Genomic DNA, 22,661 nt, shown 5'->3' on the forward strand with positions numbered 1-22,661 from the left:
TAAAATCCCTGTAAGGGATTATCTGTCTGTTTTCCAAATGAAAATAAGCAAGGCTTAGAAAACTAAAAAATATATTCAAGGCTAAACAGTAAATACTATTTACAGAATATTCATTCATCAGTCTGTACTCTGGAAGATTAAAATTAAAAGCATGAGCTATTTTTTATTTTTAAAAATTTATTTAAGTAATGTCTACACTCAGCCTGGGGTTCAAACTCACAACCCTGAGACCAAGAGTCACACGCTTTTCCGGCTGAGCCACCCAGGCACCCCAAGAGTTACGGCTTTCTAATTGTTGAGTCTTCATATAATGTTTGGCTTCTAGTAGGCATTTGATAAATGTTTATTTGATACCTGTGAACTCTTTCTTGGCCATCCAGACTTCTGGTTCTGATTTCTCCTCATGTGAAACAAACTAAAGTGGAAGAGTTAGTGGTGAGAATGAATCAGAAAGGAAAGAAGGTAAGGCAAATCCTAGAGCCAAAGGAGGAAAGAGGAGTGTGGCCGTAGCGGTGTTTCAGGAAGGAGATCTTCATTTTTTGGCCACAGGTTGACTCCGTAAGAAAGGTACAAGTTAATCTGGCTGGGACCACGATTCTGTTAACCTAAGCTGACACTCACTGGAGGTTCGCGTTAAATTTGAGCTTTCCTTCCTGGCCCTCCATCTTTACATATTGCTAAATCTTTAAGTAAGTTAAATGCAAATACTACCTATCTGAGCCATCACTCCTGAGCCGTTAAGGATTAGCCCCAGTGAGTGATTTTTATGCCCCTTGTGTTGAGTTTGGAAGGAAATGGCACGAACTCTCTCCCCTCTTTCCCTTTCTCCTTTTTCCCTCACTGGGTTTTGGAAAGGCCTATACTGTTCTTTGTGGCTGCTCTTCTTGATTCTCCTGTTTTCCCCATAAACCACATTCCCTAATTCTGCTGAGTCTCGTGTAACCAAGCACCACAGACGTGGCAATGTTTGACTCAAGAAGGGCTGTTAGCAGGCCTTGGAAACTGGTTCCCTGTGGCATTTCACAGTGTTGATCCTGGGTCTCTGCTTTGTACTTTATGCATTGGAGGGTCTTTGCAGAACTGTAGAGTTTTAGGACTTGTGCTACTTATGCTAAGGTACATTATTTGTGCATTTAACTACATTTAACGTGTTGGTCTTAAACTCTGATTTTTTTTTTATTACTCTGAATTTTTAATTTTGTTAATTGTATAGCTGTTCTCTGTTTTCTTTTTTAGCTGATAATTCTTATTGCCTGATAGTGCTCATTTTAGCATTATTTGAGGGCTCTGATCCCCTGGATCCATGACATCAAATTTCTAACAAATTGATGCATAAACATGAGCCATGTTGTTCCAGGGTCTCTGGATTAACAAACCAAAATAATGTGACTAGATTTTGAGGTTGAAGTCCTATTTCCCAGGGCTTAAGAGGAGAGCATGGCCCGCTGCTCAGCTTGGCCCCCAACCTGGCATTTTAATTTTAATAAATGAGATTCTTTGAAGAGCATAAAGAGTTGATCACATGTGAACAAACGTTTAATGGGTGCATAAAACATTAATGCACCCATTAATGTTTTTTTCCACCAAAGTGGTTTCCAAAATTACCCTGGCTCTTGTACTTTTTGTGTGTGGATAGAGAGGACTCCTGTGCACCTGATGTACTTGATTTGCCAGCCTAATGGTTTGCCTTTTCCTGACCTCATGGAAACTGACAGGGGAAGGAGCCCAGCCCTGGAGATGGTTGCTCCAGTGACTTGGATGATTTCCAGATGAGCACCAGGAGATCTGGGTTGTTACCGTGCTGAGTGGGTTGTACAAGGGCTGGGTGTGCTCTTCCCTCATTGTCTCAGGACATGCACACTGCTTCTCATCAACCAGAAAAGGTTAATTTGGGGTTTAAAATTTAAGCAGCTCCTTTTTTTAAGGATGAAGAAGGGAAAATGAAGAATCGATTTTAGGACTAAAAATAAATAACTGTTCCAGAGAAGTATTCATGAACTGTTGATTGATTGTTTGCACAGTGGAAAAAAGATTAATCTCTCCACACATACTCATAACCCTCATCAAAATCCGCTTTCGGTGAAAGCGGACCGTATCCGTGTCTGGCTCCCTGAGAATGTGAGCTACTTGGGGCAAACTCTCTCTCATCCAGCCTTCTTTTTCTGTATCTCCTAATTCCTGGCACAATGCCCCACACTCAGGAGGCTTTCCTAAAGATACTCTTCTGATGGAGTAGAGACAGAATGAAGAAATACATTTGAAGAACTTGACTGCAGAGAGCCAAATGAATTCCATTTGTACCCATTCAGAAGTAGTATTTGTAAGATGACACGTAGGATTCAGTTGCCTAATGAGCTCAGCAATATGTTAGGAGGAAAGAAAGATGAACACAGATTCAAATTAAGTTGCTCTTAATCTGAACAGAAATTTTCGAATCTTAGAATTTCAGTGCTTAATGTTGGAAATCATTTGAGTAATGAAGTCCAAATGTATTTCTGTGTTTTCTGTAGTTATTTTATAAAATGTTTGAAAATATTTCAGTTTTAGAATTTAAGGAGACAGACTTACCTGCTGTGACAAAAGCACATGTGATAAAAATATCAGCAAGTCCTTGGTTTAGCTTTGAGTAACACTAGACATGCTACTTAACACCTTGGTACCACCATTTATAGAATGGGAAGAACATTGATATATAAGATACCATTTTCTATAGTATAATTGAATATTAGTCTTTCTACTTTCTACCTAAAAAAGTATAGAAATGTCCTAAGTTGTATAAGTTTTTTTCTTCTTGTGGTTTTAATTTTGTCAAAATGAATAGAAACAGAAATAAAAATTTTAGGACATCCTTTTAATGCACTTTAATATTAAATAATAGAATACATCAGTCTTTAAAATGTGCAGACTCAGATTATTTTGGAGATTTTAATAAACTTCACATTTTATTTTTGAATTTTTGATTTTTATTTTTAAAGTTTATTTACTTTAAGTAATCTCTGTGTGCTACTTATGCTAAGGTACACGAACTCAAAACCCTGAGATCAAGAGTTGCATGCTCCCCCAACTAAGCCAGCCAGGCACCCTTATTTTTGGATTTTTAAATGTTTAAATTCACTCTAGAATTATTTTAATCTTTTTTTATTCTAAGTTTTTTCCACATTGGATATAACTTTCAAGGATGATTTTTCCCTTATGAAGTATTGGATGTGTTTGTATGTTTATTATTATTTAGAGAAATATAATATAGAAATATATTCAGTTTAGAAATATAACTACCATATAATCCAGCAGTCCCACTTCTGGGTATATATCAAAAGGTAATGAAATCAGTATCTTGAAGAGATAACTGTTATGCACCTCCATGTTCATTGCAGCATTATTCACAATAGCCAAGATATAAAAACAACCTAAATGTCTGCTGATGGGTGAATGGACAAAGAAAATATGGCCTATATACACAATGGAATATTATTCAGCCTTAAAAAGGAAGGAAATCCTCCCATTTGCACAACATGAATGAGCCTAGAGGATGTTATGCTAAGTGAAATAAGCCAGATACAGAAAGACAGTTACTGCATGATTTCACGAATGTATGGAATCCAAAATAGTTGAACCCATAGAAGCAGAGAGTAGAATGGTGGTTGCCAGGGGCTCAGGGGTGGGGGATATGGGGAGATGCTGCTCAGGGGTACAAAGTTGCACATATGCAAGATGAATTAAGTTCTGGAGATCTGATGTACAGCATGGTGATGATACTTATCAATACTGTATTATATACTTGAGATTTCCTAAGATCTTGTTTTCAACACACATACCTACACAAAAATGGTAACTATGTGAGATGATAGAATATGTTTATTAGCTTGATTGTAGAAATCACTTCGCGATGTATACATATGTCAAACATCAACTCATATACCTTAAATATATACAACTTCTGTTCATCAACTGTACCTCAGCAAAGCTGGGGAGAAAAAAAAATACATTATTTCTCAGTAGTATTTATTTTTGTCCCAAGCAAGTACTCTATAATTAAATGTTATCATAAATATTTATATTTAAATGTATTTATATCATTAAACTCGAATATGTTCTAAAACATGTCATTTAAAATGTATAACCATTTATATCCTCAAAAACCTGAAAAAGTTTTTGTTTCTGTATGTATGGGATGGACTTTGGATTTCATATTGTGATAGTTAATGAGCACCAGTAGAGGGAGCTCCAACTCCTCTTTCTTGGTGAATTTAGCAGTCAACCTGAAAATAGTTAATGGAAAGGGCACACATAGAAATAAACTTAAATTACACATGGTTATAAAACTTTTTAAAGGTACGAAAGGGTGACAATTATAATTATCTTTACGTTTGAGGGAGAAAATAAGCTCGCTTTGATTTCCATGCTTTTGAAGGTAGCTAACCCTCCAATAACTAAACAAAAAACTTCTATGTAGTGTAACCTCTTACAAGTGATCCATCAGGCAACCCCCAAGGCTTTTAGGATCAAGAATCTATCTCTGGTCGGTTGAGGAGGAGGACGAAGAGTAGTAGAGTTAATGTTATTGTTTGAAGAGAGGTTAAGTAAAATTGTAAATAACTGGTAGATAGTCACAGTAGCAAAGCCACACAGAGGTGAATTGCTGAGTCACTATGTAGGATAGGAGAGGAAAAAACATCTCATTTTACATAAAACTGTTAGGCATCCAAAAGATTTTTAAACCAAAATCTGCAAAGGCTCTGGAGGGCTGATATCTAGAGGGCAGGACCAAATTATTACCTGTCAGTTTCTTTATAGACCCCAGAAGAAAGTATCACGTGAGGCTGCTGGCTTACAACAACGTAGAAGATGGCTATCAGGCGGATCAGACCGTCAGCACTCCGGGATGCGTGTGTAAGTAAGAGTTAGGGTAGCACGTTTCACTCTGTGTGGCTCACGGTCCTTGTTCTCCTCTTCCTTCTGTAAATTTAAGTCTCATCACTACTTGGAATTGTTGGTGGTTTTCTATCTTCCGTGGCACCTAACATAGTTATTTTGAACAAGTACGTGTTCAAACTAAATATTTAAGTGAGATGTATTTAATTATAAGAACTTATTTTACTTTTGCAAGCAAAAGACCTTTAGTAATTTAACTGGGAAAAATAACCCTGAATACCTATCTGCTCTAATCTTGAGGCTGTTTATTTCCTTCCAATTACAATGTTCAGTTTTACTGCTGCTAAGACCTGTTTGGTTTTATTGCCACTGAAGAGAGGGTGTCCGTTTAGTTTTAAGTCCACTGCTGGCCTTCTGAATGTCTTTGGCAAGTAGTTTGTCTTCTTGGTGCTTCTGTTTTAATATTTGATTCCTTATCTAACTCATGGAAGAGTTGCTCATAATTGAATGATACATCTCTAGATGTATCTATGAACCTCTTTAATGAAAGAAAGACCTAAAGTCAACTTAATAGGGTGGGGAATTGTGATTTTATCATTTTACCACTTTCTGCAGTAATATGCTGTACAGTAAATTAACATTGTCTTTTTTGATAGCTGTCCGTGATCGCATGGTTCCTCCACCACCACCACCCCACCATCTCTATGCGAAGGCTAACTCTTCATCTTCCATCTTCCTGCACTGGAGGAGGCCTGCGTTCACCACTGCACAAATAATTAACTACACCATCCGCTGTAACCCTGTTGGCCTGCAGAATGCTTCTTTGGTCCTGTACCTTCAAACGTACGTAGCTTCTATTAATGGTGGTTTTCTTTGCTCTTCTCCCTCTTCCCACTTATTTCTTACCATCTTGGGCCAGGTTGACCTTTAGCTGTAAGCACCTGTCTCAGGACTTATCTTACTTATAAAATGGCTGGGAGTTTTGTATCTTTACCATATTCAGTTCTGAAAACTGCATCTTCTGACATTTAGTTTCTATAAATGAATTTTTTGTTTGTTTCCTCAGCCTCATGCAACAAGATTAGGCAAGAAGATATTATTACTTTCAAGTGGCTACCCTTAGCATGTTTAAAGGAAAAAACAAAAGACCACTTTCATGCTGGCATCAAAAAATAAAGCTTATTTTGTCTTCTTGGTTATAGTTAGAAAAATGCCCATGATTATGGTTTAAAAGAATGATTTGACTTCCAGTATTTCAGAGGAAATCCCTTTGTATTGGGATATTTCTATACTGCCAATTCCATAGTTTCCTCTCAGGGCAATTCGTAGGCTAATTTCTATAGGATAATACCAAATGTAGTATTTTAATAGAAGAGATTGCTTTTTTAGTCTAAAAAAATTGGTTTTAAAGAAAATGAGATGATAATAACAGTATGCTTACCTATATTGACTGGAAATACTGATAATCTTTTAGAAACAAAGTACTACCAGCATTAACAACTTCATTACTCATTTTATAGATCAGAAACTCACATGTTGGTTCAAGGTCTAGAACCAAACACCAAATATGAATTTGCTGTACGACTGCATGTGGATCAGCTTTCTAGCCCCTGGAGCCCCGTTGTCTACCATTCGACCCTTCCAGAAGGTACAGACATTTATCTAAATGTTTAAGAAATAGATAGATCACTTTAGGAGCACCTGGGTGGCTCAGTTGGTTGAGCATCTACCTTCAGCTCAGGTCATGATCTCAGGGTCCTGGGATCGAGCCCTGTGTCAGGCTCTCTGTTCAGCGGGGAGCCTGCTTCTCCCTCTGCCCTCTGCCTGCTTGTGTTCTCTCTTTCTCTCTCTCTCTCTCTCAAATAAATAAAATCTTAAAATAGGTCTTTAAAGAAGATACTACCCAGTTACCACCCTGGTTAACATGTATGCATTTGTTTTGTTTCTTAACTTTTGAAATGTATTTTGTTTTATTATAGTAAATGTTTTTTCCTCTCACTGTATATATTACACAAGCCAGTGGGCTTAAATGTAATGTCTCTTTGGGGAAACACTACATTTTCTAAAATCAGGTGTACTCTTCAAGACTGAACCCAAATAATTTAAAATGGAAGTAAGTGAATAGTGTACTTAATGATGTTGGGAGCCCATGTTAGAAGTAACGTGTGTGGTGGCTTGATCCTGTGCATAGTGCAGTGGTTTGGATATCTGATCAAACACCATTTCTGGAGCTTACCTCTGTCTCTCGCTAAGGTATTTCATGTCTGTGGACCTGCATTTCCTTTTCTCTAGAATGAGGGTGAGGGGGTAAATGATCTATGTAAGGACCATCACAACTATTCTAATTATGCTGAGAGAAAGCAAAGCAAAGACATGAACTTCAGTGAGCATAGGGCCTGTTGGGTGTGGTTTTGGCTATATTCCAAATAGGATGTGATGCCAAAAACCAGCTCTTCACACTTTTAGCTCGTACTAAACATGTGGTCAACTAAAATCCCAAGCCTTGACTACTTTTGCAGATATAAAGTATTAGTCTAAGGTCTGCCCTGTAAACTCACTGATTCACAACTTTTTGGAGAATAACTAAATGTTTTGGTCTCAGAAGTATTATCTTCAGTGGTTTCCTAAATCAGGTGAAATATATATTCTGTACGTTTTAGTAAGAAATGTAGTTTAGATTCAATACCTAATGGGGTGAGACTCAATACCTAATGGGCAGGTGCTGCTGGTGGAATTGTAAACCTTTCTAGTTATCAGTTTGGCAAAACAATATCAAAAGCCCTAAAAATTCTTATGCCCTTTGACTTAGTAATTCTCCATCTAGGAATCTACCATCTCCTTTTTTTCTTTCTTTCTTTTTTTTTTTTTTTTGATGTTTTAAACATTATAAAAATGAAATTAGCTCTCAAAAAAAGAAGAAAAAAATAGTGTTTTTTTACTTTTTTTTTTTTTTTAAGATTTTATTTATTTGACAGAGAGAAACATAGCGAGAGAGGGAACACAAGCAGGGGGAGTAGGAGAGGGAGAAGCAGGCTTCCTGCAGAGCAGGGAGCCCGATGTGGGGCTCGATCCCAGGACCCTGGGACCATGACCTGAGCCGAAGGCAGACGCCCAACGACTGAGCCACCCAGGCGCCCCAGTGTTTTTTACTCTTATCATTAATGATCTGTAAAAGCTGTGATTCTGAGATGTTTTTATAGTGGTTTCTAGTTTTTCACACTCTTTTCCCTGAGTTTTCAGTCTGTTAGCCAGGTGTTTGAGTGTTTATCACCATTTAATCCTGGTAATACAGTATTTTCTCCATGTGTGCACAGCACCTGCAGGCCCACCGATTGGAGTAAAGGTGACATTGATAGAAGATGACACTGCTCTGGTTTCTTGGAAACCTCCTGATGGTCCAGAGACCGTGGTGACGCGCTATACCATCTTGTACGCGTCCAGGAAGGCCTGGATTGCAGGAGAGTGGCAGGTCCTACACCGAGAAGGTAAATATGAGCATAAATTATCAAAGAGGATGAAAAGTAAGATTATCGACGGTAAGGAAACAAACAGAAAGAAGGATCTCGAGTTTGTTTTGAATTTATATTTATGAAGTAACAGATGATAAAGGATTTGGGTTTTATTCACAGAGCATTGGGAAATCATCAGCATATTTTAAGCATGAGCATATGATTCACATTCCAGAAAGATCACTCTTGACTATTGTGACTAGAACGGGTTTGGTGCAGGAGGGATGGGTCAGAATAATGTAGAGACTAGGAGGTGACTACAGTGGTCCAGACTATAAGCCTGGATTAGGATACCGAGGATTGAGATGGAAAGGAGAGGATGGTCAAATGACAGTAGCTTAAGTAGAGGAAGAATGGGGCAAGGAAGGAAGAATTGTTATAGATGACTACCAGATTTCCAGTGGTGGTGTGTCTTGCGCTGGAGTAGCGAACACTGGAAGAAGATCTGGTTTAAGGGAGCAGACTTTTGTACTAAAATGGTCCACATACAAATAAATTGGCCCATATGAATATCAGGGTCCCACTTAAGTACTTAATTCAGACATGCATGCTGGGAAAAGAACAGTTTGCTAAGCAATTAAAAGCTTCAGAAGGATTTCAAGAAGGAAATTTGTTGGCCATCTACATATTCTAAACACTTTTACAGTACTAGGCATTTGCACATACATTTTACCTTTTAAAGGGAACATTTACCTAATTAGGATGAACTTTAAAGACCTGTGGATTTAAGATAAAACTCTCTATGCAATTGTAAAGCAAACAAATGGTGACTTTAGTTGGAATTTTAATAGTCGTATATTCATGTTTTCATTATGCCAAAGCCCCACTAAGTAATATTTTCCTAGTCACTGAAGAGACTTGAAAGTAGTTAAGTACTTGCTGGCAATACAGTTTTATATTTGCATCAGTTATCAATTGCTACCTAACAGACCACTTTAAAAATTAGCCATCCTAGTTTCTCACAGTTCTGTGAGTCAGCAGTTTGGACTGGGATCAGCGGGGCACTTCTTCTCTTGGTCTCTCCTGAGGTCACTCATGAGACTGAAATCATCTCATGGTTTCAACAGAGTGTGAGTAGCTCAAAAACAGCAAGAGAGAGTTCCAGCATCAGGAAGAGAGTGAGGAAGCTGCACGTACAAAGCTTTGCAGGCCTCTGTTTGTATCACGCTCGCTAACGTCCCACTGGGCAAAGCAGAGCAGGTAGCCAAGCCCAGACTTAGTGCGGGACCAGACTGCCCACGGGTGTGGACTGATGGAGGTACAATTTATTTGGGGCTGTTAGTCTTACAAACTACCACAATATTCTTTTTTTTTTTTTTTAACTTTTTTTTTTTTTAAAGATTTATTTATTTATTTGAGAGAGCGAGAATGAGAGAGAGAGTGAGCACATGAGAGGGGGAGGGTCAGAGGGAGAAGCAGACTCCCTGCCGAGCAGGGAGCCTGATGCAGGACTCAATCCCGGGACTCCAGGATCATGACCTGAGCCGAAGGCAGTCGCTTAACCAACTGAGCCACCCAGGTGCCCAACTACCACAATATTCTTAAAATGTACAGTTTACTTTTAGTTAATTCCAGAATGAATTATTGACACATTTGACCCTGACTAACCTGATTTATCACATGAGCACTTCTTCCCTTTAGCTCTTCATTTGTACCTGCCTAAAAAGAAACAGTATTTTGTTTCGGTTCCTTTTAACACATTCATTTGTCAGTTTCAGACAAGGCTCAGAAAACAACATTTTGCCTCATTGATTACCCAGTAGTGAAATGGGTTGTAATTGCAGGTTTTTACACCTATATAAGCTGTTCTAACTACATAATCATGCATGGGAGGGGGAAAAAAATCTATTTTTGCCATTATCCTACTTTTGTGATTTTAAGAAAAATTCTCAGCAAAAAGCTATACCATCTTGTACACGTCCTTTTTTATAGCTAATGCTAGTACTTCATAGAGGACGCAATAAGCAATATAGGTAAAAAAGAGTTGAGTTTATTTTTTTGAGTAAAAAACATAAAGGGGGGGCACCTGGGTGGCTCAGTCGTTAAGCGTCTGCCTTCGGCTCAGGTCATGATCCCAAGGTTCTGGGATCGAGCTCCGCATCGGGCTCCTTGCTCTGTGGGAAGCCTGCTTCTCCCTCTCCCACTCCCCCTGCTTGTGCTCCCTCTCTTGCTGTGTCTCTCTGTGTCAAATAAATAAATAAAATCTTTAAAAAAAAAAAAAGGGTTTGAGTCACCCACTTTTATTTTTATTTATTTATTTATTAAGATTTTATGTCTAAGTAAGCTCTGCACCCAGTGTGGGGCTTGAACTCACAACCCCGAAATCAAAAGTCACGTGCCCCACCAACTGAGCCAGACAGGTGCCCCTTGAGTCACTCACTCACTTTTAAACCAAAAGCAAAAAATATATCATGGCATTTAAATAAAAAAATAAAATATAAAATGGTCTTTAATGTCTGATTATGGCAACTTTTGGAAAAGGTGAAAGTGTAGAAAAAGATGAGGAAAGCAGAAGAGGGAGAATATCAGTATTTCTTTCCTATATATCTACTAATCTTCTATACATGTTTTGTTTATACATATTTATGTGTATAATTAATTCACATATTGCCAAGTGGAATAAGATAAAACATTTTAAAAATGTTCCTGATGACCAAATAATATTTGTGGCTAAAAATGTACATGGTCAAATGGTTGAGCAGAGATGTGATATGAAATCATACTTGTGTGTAATTTAAAGTGAATCAGAAATTAACAGCCTTCACCTTTCTGATATGCAGTAAATCAGCACAAACTAGTCAGTTCTTTTAAAATCTAAAAGGCACTATAGAAAGTCATGCCCTATAGTACAGCAGTTCCTGAACTCTGTTCCTCATAGCATGAATTTCTCACAATTGTAAAGACGCTGCTTCTTCAAAAAAAAAGTTACATGACTAAATAAATTTAACCTAAATAAATATGTCATTTCCTCCTATTAGAGATGCACATTGGAAATTAATTTTCTTCAATAAAGGAATTTAACTCAACATTTACCAAGTAAATCAGAATACCAATAGTAGGAACAAATTGATTTATTAAATGAATTATTGAGTGATTACTGTGTGGCAGGCTCTTTTCTAAGCGTTGGCAATACCACAGTGAACAAAACAATGTTCTTTCCCCTTTGAAGCTTATATCTCAGTAACACCAAATATGTAGATATTTAGGTACTGTTATAAGTGGTATTAAAAAAGCTGCAAGTGAGGCGGAAGAGACAGAATGATGGGGGTAGCAAGGTTAGGTCCTTTTGGAAGAAACATCTAAGTGGAGCCGTGTGAGTATTGGAGGAAGTGCAAAGGCCCTGAGACAGAAGTGTGCTTGGCATTAGAGGAACAACAAGAAGGCAGGGAGCCTAGAGTGAGGGGAAGAGCAGGCAGTAGGAAATCAATGGGGAGGAAACTAAGGGCAGATTTTGTAGACCACAGATTTTATTTTAGAGAGATGAAAGACATCGAAGACTTTTGATCAGATTTACATTTTGAAAGGATTACTTTGTCAACCACCTAAAAGACTGATTATAAGTTGGTAAATGTAGAAGCTGAGAGACCACTGAATATACAGGTGTCCATGTGAGAGTTAGTGGGCATTTGGACAAGGGTGATAACGAGGAAGGTAATAAGAAGCTGTTAGAACATAATTTGAAAGAACGGCCTATGAGGTTTACTGCAGATTGATGAGGAGTGTAAGGAAAGAAAGAAGCAGAACTGACGGGGGAAATCAGAGGTTTGGTTTTTGTTTTTTTTTTCAAAGCCTTTTTTTTTTAATTATGTTGTATTGATCACCATACATTACATCATTAGTTTTTGATGTAGTGTTCCATGATTCATTGTTTGCGTATAACCCGCAGTGCTCCATTCAGTACGTGCCCTCCTCAATACCCATCACCAGGCTGACCCATTCCCCATCCCCCTCCCCTCTAGAACCCTCAGTTTGTTTCTCAGAGTCCATAGTCTGTCATGGTTCGTTTCCCCCTCTGATTTCCCCCCTTCATTTTTCCCTTCCTGCTATCGTCTTCTTTTTTTTTTTTAATTTTTTTTATTCTTATATTATCCCCATACATTACATCATTAGTTTTAGATGTAGTGTTCCATGATTCATTGTTTGTGCATAACACCCAGTGCTCCATGCAGAACGTGCCCTCCCTAATACCCATCACCAGGCTAACCCATCCCCCACCCCCCTCCCCTCTAGAACCCTCAGTTTGTTTTTCAGAGTTCATCATCTCTCACGGTTCGTCTCCCCCTCCGATTCCCCCCCTTCATTCTTCCCCTCCTGCTACCTTCTTTTTTTTTTTTTTTTTTTTAACATATAATGTATTATTTGTTTCACAGGTGCAGTCAACAAAACCAAAAGAGGTTTGGTTTTTAACATGTTAAATTTGAGATGCGTCCTAGATGTCCGAGTAGAGAGGTTGATTAAGCAGTGGGAGGGTTAAGTTCATGGGAGAGGTACAGAAAGGTATACTAGTGGTATAACTAGGTAGATGATTTTTAAGACTGTGGAACTGGAAAACAATCACAGAGTGTAGACGGAAGTGAGTTCTGAGACTGCATTCTGGAGCACTTCTCCAACCTCAAAATCTTATCCCGTGCTTTTTTATCCTCCACGAACACTCCTTTGGCGACAAATAGCTCATATTTTAATATAAGTTCAATTTGGCACTTACTGAGAATTATCTCGTACAAGCATTATGCCAGCCACCTTAAGCTGTTCAAATATGAAAAAAATTTCTGTTCTCCAGAAGGGGGAGGATCAGAGGCGAGGAAGAAGACTCACTTTCATGGAGTAAATACACTTATGTCAGAGACTTGCCAGTGGTAGTTTATTTAATCCTTTCCAATAACTATATGAGGTGGGAATTATTGCCCCCATGAGGAAATTAAAGTTCAGTAATGTGCCCCAAGTCACAAATTACTTAGTTGGTAGCATGCCAGCATTTGATCAACATTGATCCAACACTGAGCCTATTGTACTGTCTGGTTTCTGAAACTCCTAAAATAGCTGAAGATTCAGACACATATGAAAGGCAGTGGACTGGCATAATCACACTAACCGAGATTCAGATAGTGTGCTGAGAGAAGAGAAGGACAGGCAGATCACTTTAATATTTGGGAACTGCTTTGAGTTCACTGCTTTTTTCCTCATAAAGAAGCCAGAATGTTAGTTTCCTTTTTGTGTGTGAAGGAACACTCTTTTTGTGGAAGGAAGGGGAGCACTTGCACACATCCACACAGCTCATTTGCTTATAAAACCTGAATTAAATGAAAAGACTTTTTGGGGAACCTGAGTGGCTCAGTCGGTTGGGCATCTGCCTTCAGCTCAGGTCATGATCTCAGGGTCCTGGGATCGAGCCCCGCATCTGGCTCTCAGCAGGGAATCTGCTTCTTCCTCTCACTCTCCCTCTCTCTCAAATAAATAAATAAAATCTTAAAAAAAAAAAAAAAGACTTTTAATTTCAGGTAGGGACTGGTTTTTGCCAAGCATTTTTAAAAATTAAATGTGAAGTATTCTGTGCTAAAATGGAAACTCAATTTATTTATATGTCTCTTGTGAAGAAATTGAAATGTTCTTCCTTCTAGTTAATTGTAACACGTCACAGTACATCTTTGGTTTTTATTCACCTGTCTGAGAACATGGTAACAGTAGAAAGACTCTTCCTCATTCTAAATAAGAGTCAGCTTGTTTACTTAACATTTGTGTACTCAAGTAGCTCACACTCTCTTCAGGCCAGACTGAAACCAGAGAACATGAAAACAAGCCGTGTTCAGCCCTCGCAGAGCTGCTTGGTTGAGCTGCCTCCCGCCATGTGACCTCAGAGGTGGCCTCCGAATCCTGACCTGAGCTCTGAGATCACCCCACATTTCACTTGCATAATGAAATACACTCTAGCAAGTGTAGAATAGTCCAGTCTGGCCTGGAGGTGACTGCTACAAGCTGTCGTTAAGCTCTTCAGAGCTATTGCAAGGATGCTCTGGGAGGGTGGGGGGAGTGAGATGACGTCACCCGAGGGAAGCTAGGTTCCCTGTGAATATCAACTCACAAATGCAGTGCATACTGGAACAACTTTGTGGTTGAATTCTCTTACACCTGTGTTCTTTTTTTTTAATTTTAAAAAAATTTTTTTTAAAGATTTTTATTTATTTATTTGAGACAGAGAGAATGAGAGAGACAGAGAGCACACGAGAGGGGGGAGGGTCAGAGGGAGAAGCAGGCTCCCCGCCGAGCAGGGAGTCCGATGCGGGACTCGATCCCGGGACTCCAGGATCATGACCTGAGCCGAAGGCAGTCGCTTAACCAACTGAGCCACCCAGGCGCCCTACACCTATGTTCTTAACATGAGAGTTCATTCCTAGGGTGGGCGTCCCCTTTGTAAGAAAAATACTTCCAGGCCATGGCAGAACTAAGAGCAGAAAGACCCGTCAAGGAATAGTAGTACACACATAGCAATCCTTCTTAGCCATCATGCCAACAGAGAAAATGCCTTTGATATCAAATATCATATATAAATTCAAGTGATGGTGACTTTGGAGAGAAGTAGATGCTGTGCAGGTTACTGGTGGTCGTTTTGGTAGTTAACCTGAGGTCTAGGTCTTCAACACTCTGAGGTTCCTATATAACTTTGGAATTTTCTTTCCTGTTCATTCCCAAGAAATCTTAGATAATGATTGGGTGAGTGAGAAATATATTCATACTTTCAAAAATAATTGTTTCTAATTTAAGAACAAGATCATCTGTCACAGTGATTACCATTAGTAGTTTAAACATTTTCTTTTTCAGTTTTATTTTTTTTTTTTAGTAATCTCTTCACCCAGTGTAGGGCTCACACTCACAACCCCAACATTAAGAGTCACATGCTCTACCAACTAGCCAGCCAGGGGCCCCTAAACATTTCTAAAAGAAAAAAAGCCTTTCACATTGGATCTAGAAAATCTAACTATGACTGTTGAATCTGGGTTCATTATAAACGTTCTCTCTTTACCTATGTTTGAAATACTCTATTCTAAAATGTTTTTAATGCTGTTTGTATCCAATTTTATAAATTTTGGGGGGGGGGTAAAAAAATATATTAAAACGTAAACAAAAAAACCTATTACTTTAGAACACTACTCCTAAAACAAAATTACAGAGAAAGATTGTATAGAGGCAGCGTGCATGATGATACAAAGTTAAGTGAAAACTCTAAAATATAAAAAATGCCTGTAGTGGGCGCCTGGGTGGCTCAGTTGGTTAAGCGACTGCCTTCGGCTCAGGTCATGATCCTGGAGTCCCGGGATCGAGTCCCGCATCGGGCTCCCCCTGCTCAGCGGAGAGTCTGCTTCTCCCTCTGACCCTCCTCCTTCTCATGCTCTCTGTCTCTCATTCTCTCTCTCGCAAAAAAAAAAAGCCTGTAGTAAATACGTACCCACATATGTACGGTGCACGCATGGGCATGCACATGCGTGCACACACACACACACAAATATACCAAGATGTTAACAAAGGGAGATTAGATTGTCCTCTTATTTCTATCTGTCTGTGGATTCCAAACGCTCTACAATGAACATGGTGTTCCTTTTATAATCAGAAAATATTTGTTAAATAAAGGACCACGATGGTATGTTTGAAAGAATGAATAAAAGATAAAAAAAATTAATGTTTACTTAATTTGCAATCGATCTCTTTATAGGGGCAATCACCATGGCTTTGTTAGAAAACCTGGTGGCAGGAAATGTGTACATTGTCAAGATATCTGCATCCAATGAGGTGGGAGAAGGGCCCTTTTCAAACTCGGTGGAGCTGGCAGTCCTTCCGAAGGAAACCCCTGATTCTAATCAGAGGCCCAAGCGTTTGGATTCTGCCGATGCCAAAGGTCTGTACGCCACCACAGTTACTGAGCTTTCTGAAGAACGTTCAGTGTTTCTTCAGCTCTCCTGCACTGTATTTCTGCTCCTCCCGCAGCCATATCCCTGCACTTGGTCTCTTGAATTGTTGCCGGTGCGGTTCTGATGCTGTGAAGCTACCGGCTGTCCCTTGCCCTCCACAGGGAGACCAGCTTACCTCCCAGTCAGCTGCCGTTTTCACCACTGTGTCCCAGTTACTCCTCTTCCCAGCTGCACAGCCACCACGACCGAGGAGCCACGGCCCCGAAAACCGATGGGAGTAGCTTCCAGGGAGGGTTCACGGAAATAAACAGCTGCGCTGGCTATGGTGTTCAAGCTGAGAGCGTGGTTTTCATTAAGAGTTGTTGCCACAGAAAAACGGCCTTTCTGGAGAGAAAGTTGTTTCTCTCCAGAAAAGCAGTTGGAAGAAGTATCTTTAAAAGAGCCACCCTCAGGGGCACTTGGGTGGCTCAGAGGGTTAAGCGTCTGCCTTCGGCTCAGGTCATGATCCCGGGGTCCTCAGGTCACGTCCCTGGGTCTTGGTATCGAGCCCCATGTCGGGCTTCCTGGCTCAGCGGGAAGCCGCTTCTCCCTCTTTCTCTTCCTCTGCCACTCCCCCTGCTTGTGCTCTCTCTCTCTCTACCTCTGTGTCTCAAATGAATTTAAAAAAAAAATCTTAAAAAAAAAAAAAAAAGAGCCACCCTCACTCCAGGGCAACTGTCCTGTCCCAAAGGAAGCCAGGGCCCCCCCTGTGGTACAGGACAAGAAACCATCTTTTCCTCTTCTTGGGGTGGGGGGAGTGCGCCTGCAGAGGGCGATGGGGCTTTAAATGGAGGAAATGTCAGCTGAACTCAACAGGATTAAGGGTAGCTCCTCAGATGCCTCAGTGCCGTGTGTGTGTGTGTGTGTGTGTGTGTGCGCGCACGTACGTAAGTATGTATGTACGTACACAGATGGGTTTAAGCATTGGAGGGAGGCAGCGGTGGTAGCTCCCTTATCATGGGAAAAGGAGAGCAAGGCTCATAGTCCCTTCTCAAATACCTGCTACTCAGAGTGTCTATGGACCAGCAGCATGAGTATTACCCAAGAGCTTGTTAGATGTGCAGAATCATGGGCCCCACCCCAGACATAGTGAATCAGAATCTGTATTTTAACATATCCCCTAGTGATCATGTGAACATTAAAGTTTGAGGAGCACTGCTATGTAAATGCAGATATGGACACGGGAAACTCATCTTTAATATACAGATCTGCTTTTAAGGTAACATGACATGAAAGTTACCATTTGGTTCAAGAAACGTCTATGCTTTGTGCCTTTTAGCATTATAAGTTATTAACTGATGTTCGTGTTTCATATAATAATACAGCATTTAGAATTGGTAATTTGGAATCTTCAGTATGGGAATATATAAACTGATCTTTGAGATTACTGATAAAAAGAGTAATATGTGTCTTTTCTTCTTGGACACATACTGTCAAACATTTTCCTCGGAGAGGAAGAAAAATTATAGAAAAGCAAATAGCTATCTTAGAATTATAATAAATGGACTCATTTATTTTTCTGATTGATACTGAGTAAATGTGTTTCTGCTTTTAGTTTATTCAGGCTATTACCATCTGGACCAAAAATCAATGACTGGCATTGCTGTAGGCGTTGGTATAGCCTTGACCTGCATCCTCATCTGTGTTCTCATCTTGATATACCGAAGTAAAGCCAGGTGTGTTCCCGTGGAGAGACATGTTGAGGTGGTTAAAAAACATTTAAATTACAGTAACCACCAGAAGCAAATTGAAATCCAGTGCCTTCTACAGTAACTGGGATTTTCCACTTTCAAATAATGTTACTTGAGTTCTTTTTTTTTTAAATTTTTTATTGTTATGTTAATCACCATGCATTACATCATTAGTTTTCCATGTAGTGTTCCATGATTCATTGTTTGTGCATAACACCCAGTGCTCCATGCAGTACGTGCCCTCTTTAATACCTATCACCAGGCTAACCCATCCCCCCACCACCCTCCCCTCTAGAACCCTCACTTTGTTTTTCAGAGTCCATCGTCTCTCATGGCTCATCTCCCCCTCCGATTTCCCCCCCTTCATTCTTCCCCTCCTGCTATCTTCTTCTTCCTTTTTTTTTTTTTAAACATATAATGTATTATTTGTTTCAGAGGTACAGATCTGTGATTCAACAGTCTTGCACAATTCACAGCACTCACCATAGCACATACCCTCCCCAATGTCTATCACCCAGCCACCCCATCCCTCCCACCCCACACCACTCCAGCAACCCTCAGTTTGTTTTTCAGAGTCCATCGTCTCTCATGGCTCATCTCCCCCTCCGATTTCCCCCCTTCATTCTTCCCTTCCTGCTATCTTCTTCGTCGTCTTTTTTTTTTTTTAACATATATTATTTGTTTCAGAGGTACAGATCTGTGATTCATCAGTCTTGCACAATTCACAGCACTCACATACCCTCCCCAATGTCTATCACCCAGCCACCCCATCCCTCCCACCCCCCACCACTCCAGCAACGCTCAGTTGTTACTTGAGTTCTTAATTGCTACAGAGATGTGCTCACTTTGCAAGGAGATTTTTTTTTTTTTTGCCATTTGAAAAAAATTACTGTGCCAATAAGATGTTCTTAAATGAGGCCCTAGTTTCTTCATGTACTTTTCATTTTGAGAAGTACAAAGTATATCCTTTGGTTTCTTTTTTAAAATGGCACACGTCATCTGATGCATATGCTGACTGTGAGGAGATTCATTACTGTCCGGAATATTTTCATATCTAAGTAGCCTGCCATTGAGAGCTCCTCCCTTATTTCCATAGGACATGTGTTCGGAATTCTCTAGACATGGGGTTAAGATACATGTGATAACTAGGGATTTGTTCTCTGTAAACTCTCTTAGGCAATCTCATTTGTAGTTTGGCTAAATTCTCAGCGTGCAGTAAGTTTGTCTATTTCTAACCTTTTATATTTTGGCTTTTGCTTTCACGGTTCCTTATTGTATTTAAAAAAAAATCAAAGTCAGGTACACATTATTTTTGGATAATCCTTATCGCTAGACTCCCTCCATTAGCCTTGACTATCAGGATTTACTCTTTATGTATGGTACTTGTATATAAAAACATACTCAGAAAACATATTATGTTAGAGAAAGAATTCTAACATCTTGTTGTATATTTGATTAACATAGTTTTGCTGTACAAGTTTCTCACTTGAAGAATATTTTTATAAAATCTTTCTGTACATTGTTCTACTGATACCTAAATCTTGCAGAAGTGCTGCTGTAAATTTGCCATCATTAACTGGCAAGTGAATTGTTATGTTAGTGTGACAATCAGGCAGACCTGAAAGAGAACATGTAAATTTTAAAATTATAATTTCCACATAAATTTGAAGTAATCAACAGTAATAAATAATAGTACTTTGTAAATATTAAGGTTTTTATTAAGTGTAAAAAATAATTTTCTATAAGCAAATACTGGGACAAAAACAAAGAAGTTTCCTAAAATCATAAAAGTTTGCAGCAGTGAGTTTGAGGTAAAAATCTAACACTCAGTTTCTGAAGATACTTGAGAAATAAGCATTGAAGAACTCCACTGTTTGTAAAGTCATCATTTTAGGCCACATTTGGTACATTCGTCCAGATCTCCTATGAAATTGGAAGATTTCCTTTTCTTGGGATATTTCAGGAAATCATCTGCTTCCAAGACGGCACAGAATGGAACTCCACAGTTACCTCGCACTAGTACCTCCCTAGCCGGTGGGAGTGAAGCCGGAAAGAACCTGGGAGGAGCTGGAGAAAATGAAGAATCCTTAATGCCAATGATAATGCCAAACAGCTTCATCGATGCAAAGGTACCCTGAGCTGAGATACTGATTTGCTGTGATTTGATGAACTCCGTCCGTTCATCTTCCCTTGATGTGTGAAATTGGCTTACTAAAAAATCCTATGTTGGACGTATTATGTCCATATTCTACTTGATGAAATAGAAAACAGTTTCATCCAGATCCTTCCTTATGTAAAATACATGGGGAGAATATAAGGATGGATAAAAGATAAAGGAATAAAAGATTAAAGAGAGTAAAAAATGAGAAAACAGCATAAATTCAATTAGATGGGGTTATGTGGAGCTAACGTGTTTTAGATAAGGACACAAGGGTCATCAGTCTATATTTACTATAATTTGGATTGCCCTGTATTTACTCTGTGGGCAATTTTTTTATTAATTCATTTTTATACTTAGTTTGGTTGATTTTTTTTTAACTGCCTTGGACATTAGAACATTCCAGGTATCAACTACAGTTTTAAAAATATGGAGTATCTAAATAGATGTCTCAAGATCCTTCCCTTTATGGCTTGAGGAAGTTGGTTATAATAAAGAAGTGTCATTGGAAGATTTTACTTCATGTCCTTTCCACTATATGTAATAATAGTACAGTGATAAGCATTAGGAAGACCAACTGAAAATTATTTTTAGTCACATTGCAACATTAGATAGCGTGCATTATCATAATAGCTCTCATAACCAATGCGGTGTAAATCAGGTATCCATAAACTATAGCCCAGCCCAGACTAGCCCACAGCCTGTTTTTGTATGAGCTAAGAATGTTTTTCACATTTTTAAAGGGTAGTTTGAAAAAAAAAAAAAAAGAGCAGAAAATGAGACAGAGGCCATATGAGGCCTGCAAAATCTAAAATACTATCTGGCCCTTTACAGAGAAGGCTTAACAAATCCTGGTCTAAATTCTTCCCCAACCCTTTTCTAAAATTTAGAATAATAAGAGAAATATAACAAAATTTCAGGCAGTTTTGATATTAATTTTTTTTGAAGACTTTATTTATTTGTCAGAGAGAGAGAGAGCACAAGCAGGGGGAGTGGGAGGCAGAGGGAGAAGCAGGCTCCCTGCTGAGCAGGGAGCCTGATGCGAGATTCGATCCCAGGACCCTGGTATCATGATGTGAGCCGAAGGCAGATGCTTAACTAACTGAGCCACCCAGGCGCCCCTGGTATTAAATTTAATATAATTATATTTAACAGATGCAATCTACTTGAATCTAGTATAGCGCTATATATTATATATATTATGAGTAAATAATAATGACTTGATTTTTGTTACTCCTGTTGTCTTTTTTGTTTGCAACTTAATTTAGCTTTTATTTTCTGATACAAATGTAAACCATTCAACTTATTTCCAATTAATCTAGAACACTGGAACCTAAAACTTCTAAATAAGCATAAAAAGTACTAAAGCACATTGAGGTTCTCTTATTACTAACTTGGAGCTTGGCATGAGAAAAGATTAGGAGAAGTGGCATGGGGAAGAGGACATGGGAAAAAAAGAGAGAATCTTAAGTGAAAAGAGGCCTTTTCAGAGTGGGGGTCTGTATGAAGCAGAGAAGCCTGATATCTATGTTCCCTCGGCTTAGGCTAAGAGCTGATCCTGCATTTATTGCCATTTTGTTGAGCATATGCGGGCCCATGGTTTTTTTCTTCCCAACTGCTTTTTAAGTTTCTCAGATATGTGGAAAGGTTGAAAGAGTAATATAATGAATGCACAAATAATTGTCAATATCTTGTCTATACTTCTATATGTATATGTTTTAAAGATTTTATTTATTTGACAGAGAGAGACACAGCGAGATAGGGAACACAAGCAGGGGGAGTGGGAGAGGGAGAAGCAGGCTTCCCACAGAGCAGGGAGCCCGATGCGGGGCTCCATCCCAGGACCCTGGGATCATGACCTGAGCCGACGGCAGACGCTTAATGACTGAGCCACCCAGCCACCCCATACTTCTATGTTTCTATGTATTTTTGTTTGCTGTAACATTTGGAAATAATTTTTAGAATTATTACACTTCACCCCAAATACTTCAGCATATCTCTCTCTGAAGAATAAACCTATTATATCTTTTTGATCACTAACAAATTTTGCCTTGTATTTGTGGGGTACTGTTTATGTAAAAGAAGAAATAGTGATGTCCCTGACGGTTTTTTCTTTTAACATTTAAAAATTTTGTGTACTACTTGTAATAAACTGAAATCTGTAGTATTTACATTTTCTCCTTTTATATCTCCAGGGAGGAACTGACCTGATAATTAATAGCTATGGCCCTATAATTAAAAACAACTCTAAGAAAAAATGGCTTTTTTTCCAAGATTCTAAGAAGATAAAAGTTGAGCAGGTAACCCACCTAAATGAGAAAAATTTTTGGCAACCCATGGTATCATGAAATGATAATTAAAAAGAGAGGAAAATGTAAATGAAGGCCTTAATTTTCATGTTCTGTCTGGATATGATTTTATTAATTTGGGGCATAACTGTGGAAATCCATGGCGCGTGATCATTGAAGTGACAGTTGGAATAGTAACCAGA

The 22,661-nt window shown here is 38.9% G+C and overlaps 1 protein-coding gene across 4 annotated transcripts in view; it reads left to right on the forward strand.

Moving 5' to 3' along the window:
- The window catches only part of PRTG (protogenin), a 135,966-nt gene that overhangs the window by 104,834 nt on the left and 8,471 nt on the right, over positions 1-22,661 (forward strand). For all 4 annotated transcript variants that reach the window (XM_064570447.1, XM_064570444.1, XM_064570445.1 and 1 more), the window contains 8 exons: positions 4,795-4,890; positions 5,529-5,715; positions 6,393-6,520; positions 8,187-8,357; positions 16,087-16,269; positions 17,877-17,997; positions 19,976-20,141; positions 22,366-22,470. In XM_064570447.1, the coding sequence (XP_064426517.1) occupies positions 4,795-4,890; positions 5,529-5,715; positions 6,393-6,520; positions 8,187-8,357; positions 16,087-16,269; positions 17,877-17,997; positions 19,976-20,141; positions 22,366-22,470 (1,157 nt within the window). The remainder of the gene's footprint in view (positions 1-4,794; positions 4,891-5,528; positions 5,716-6,392; positions 6,521-8,186; positions 8,358-16,086; positions 16,270-17,876; positions 17,998-19,975; positions 20,142-22,365; positions 22,471-22,661) is intronic.

Source organism: Mirounga angustirostris, unplaced genomic scaffold, assembly GCF_029215605.1.
Source record: "Mirounga angustirostris isolate CCGP_5_RB_7025 unplaced genomic scaffold, mMirAng1.0.hap1 SCAF_9, whole genome shotgun sequence".
NCBI lineage: Eukaryota > Metazoa > Chordata > Mammalia > Carnivora > Phocidae > Mirounga > Mirounga angustirostris.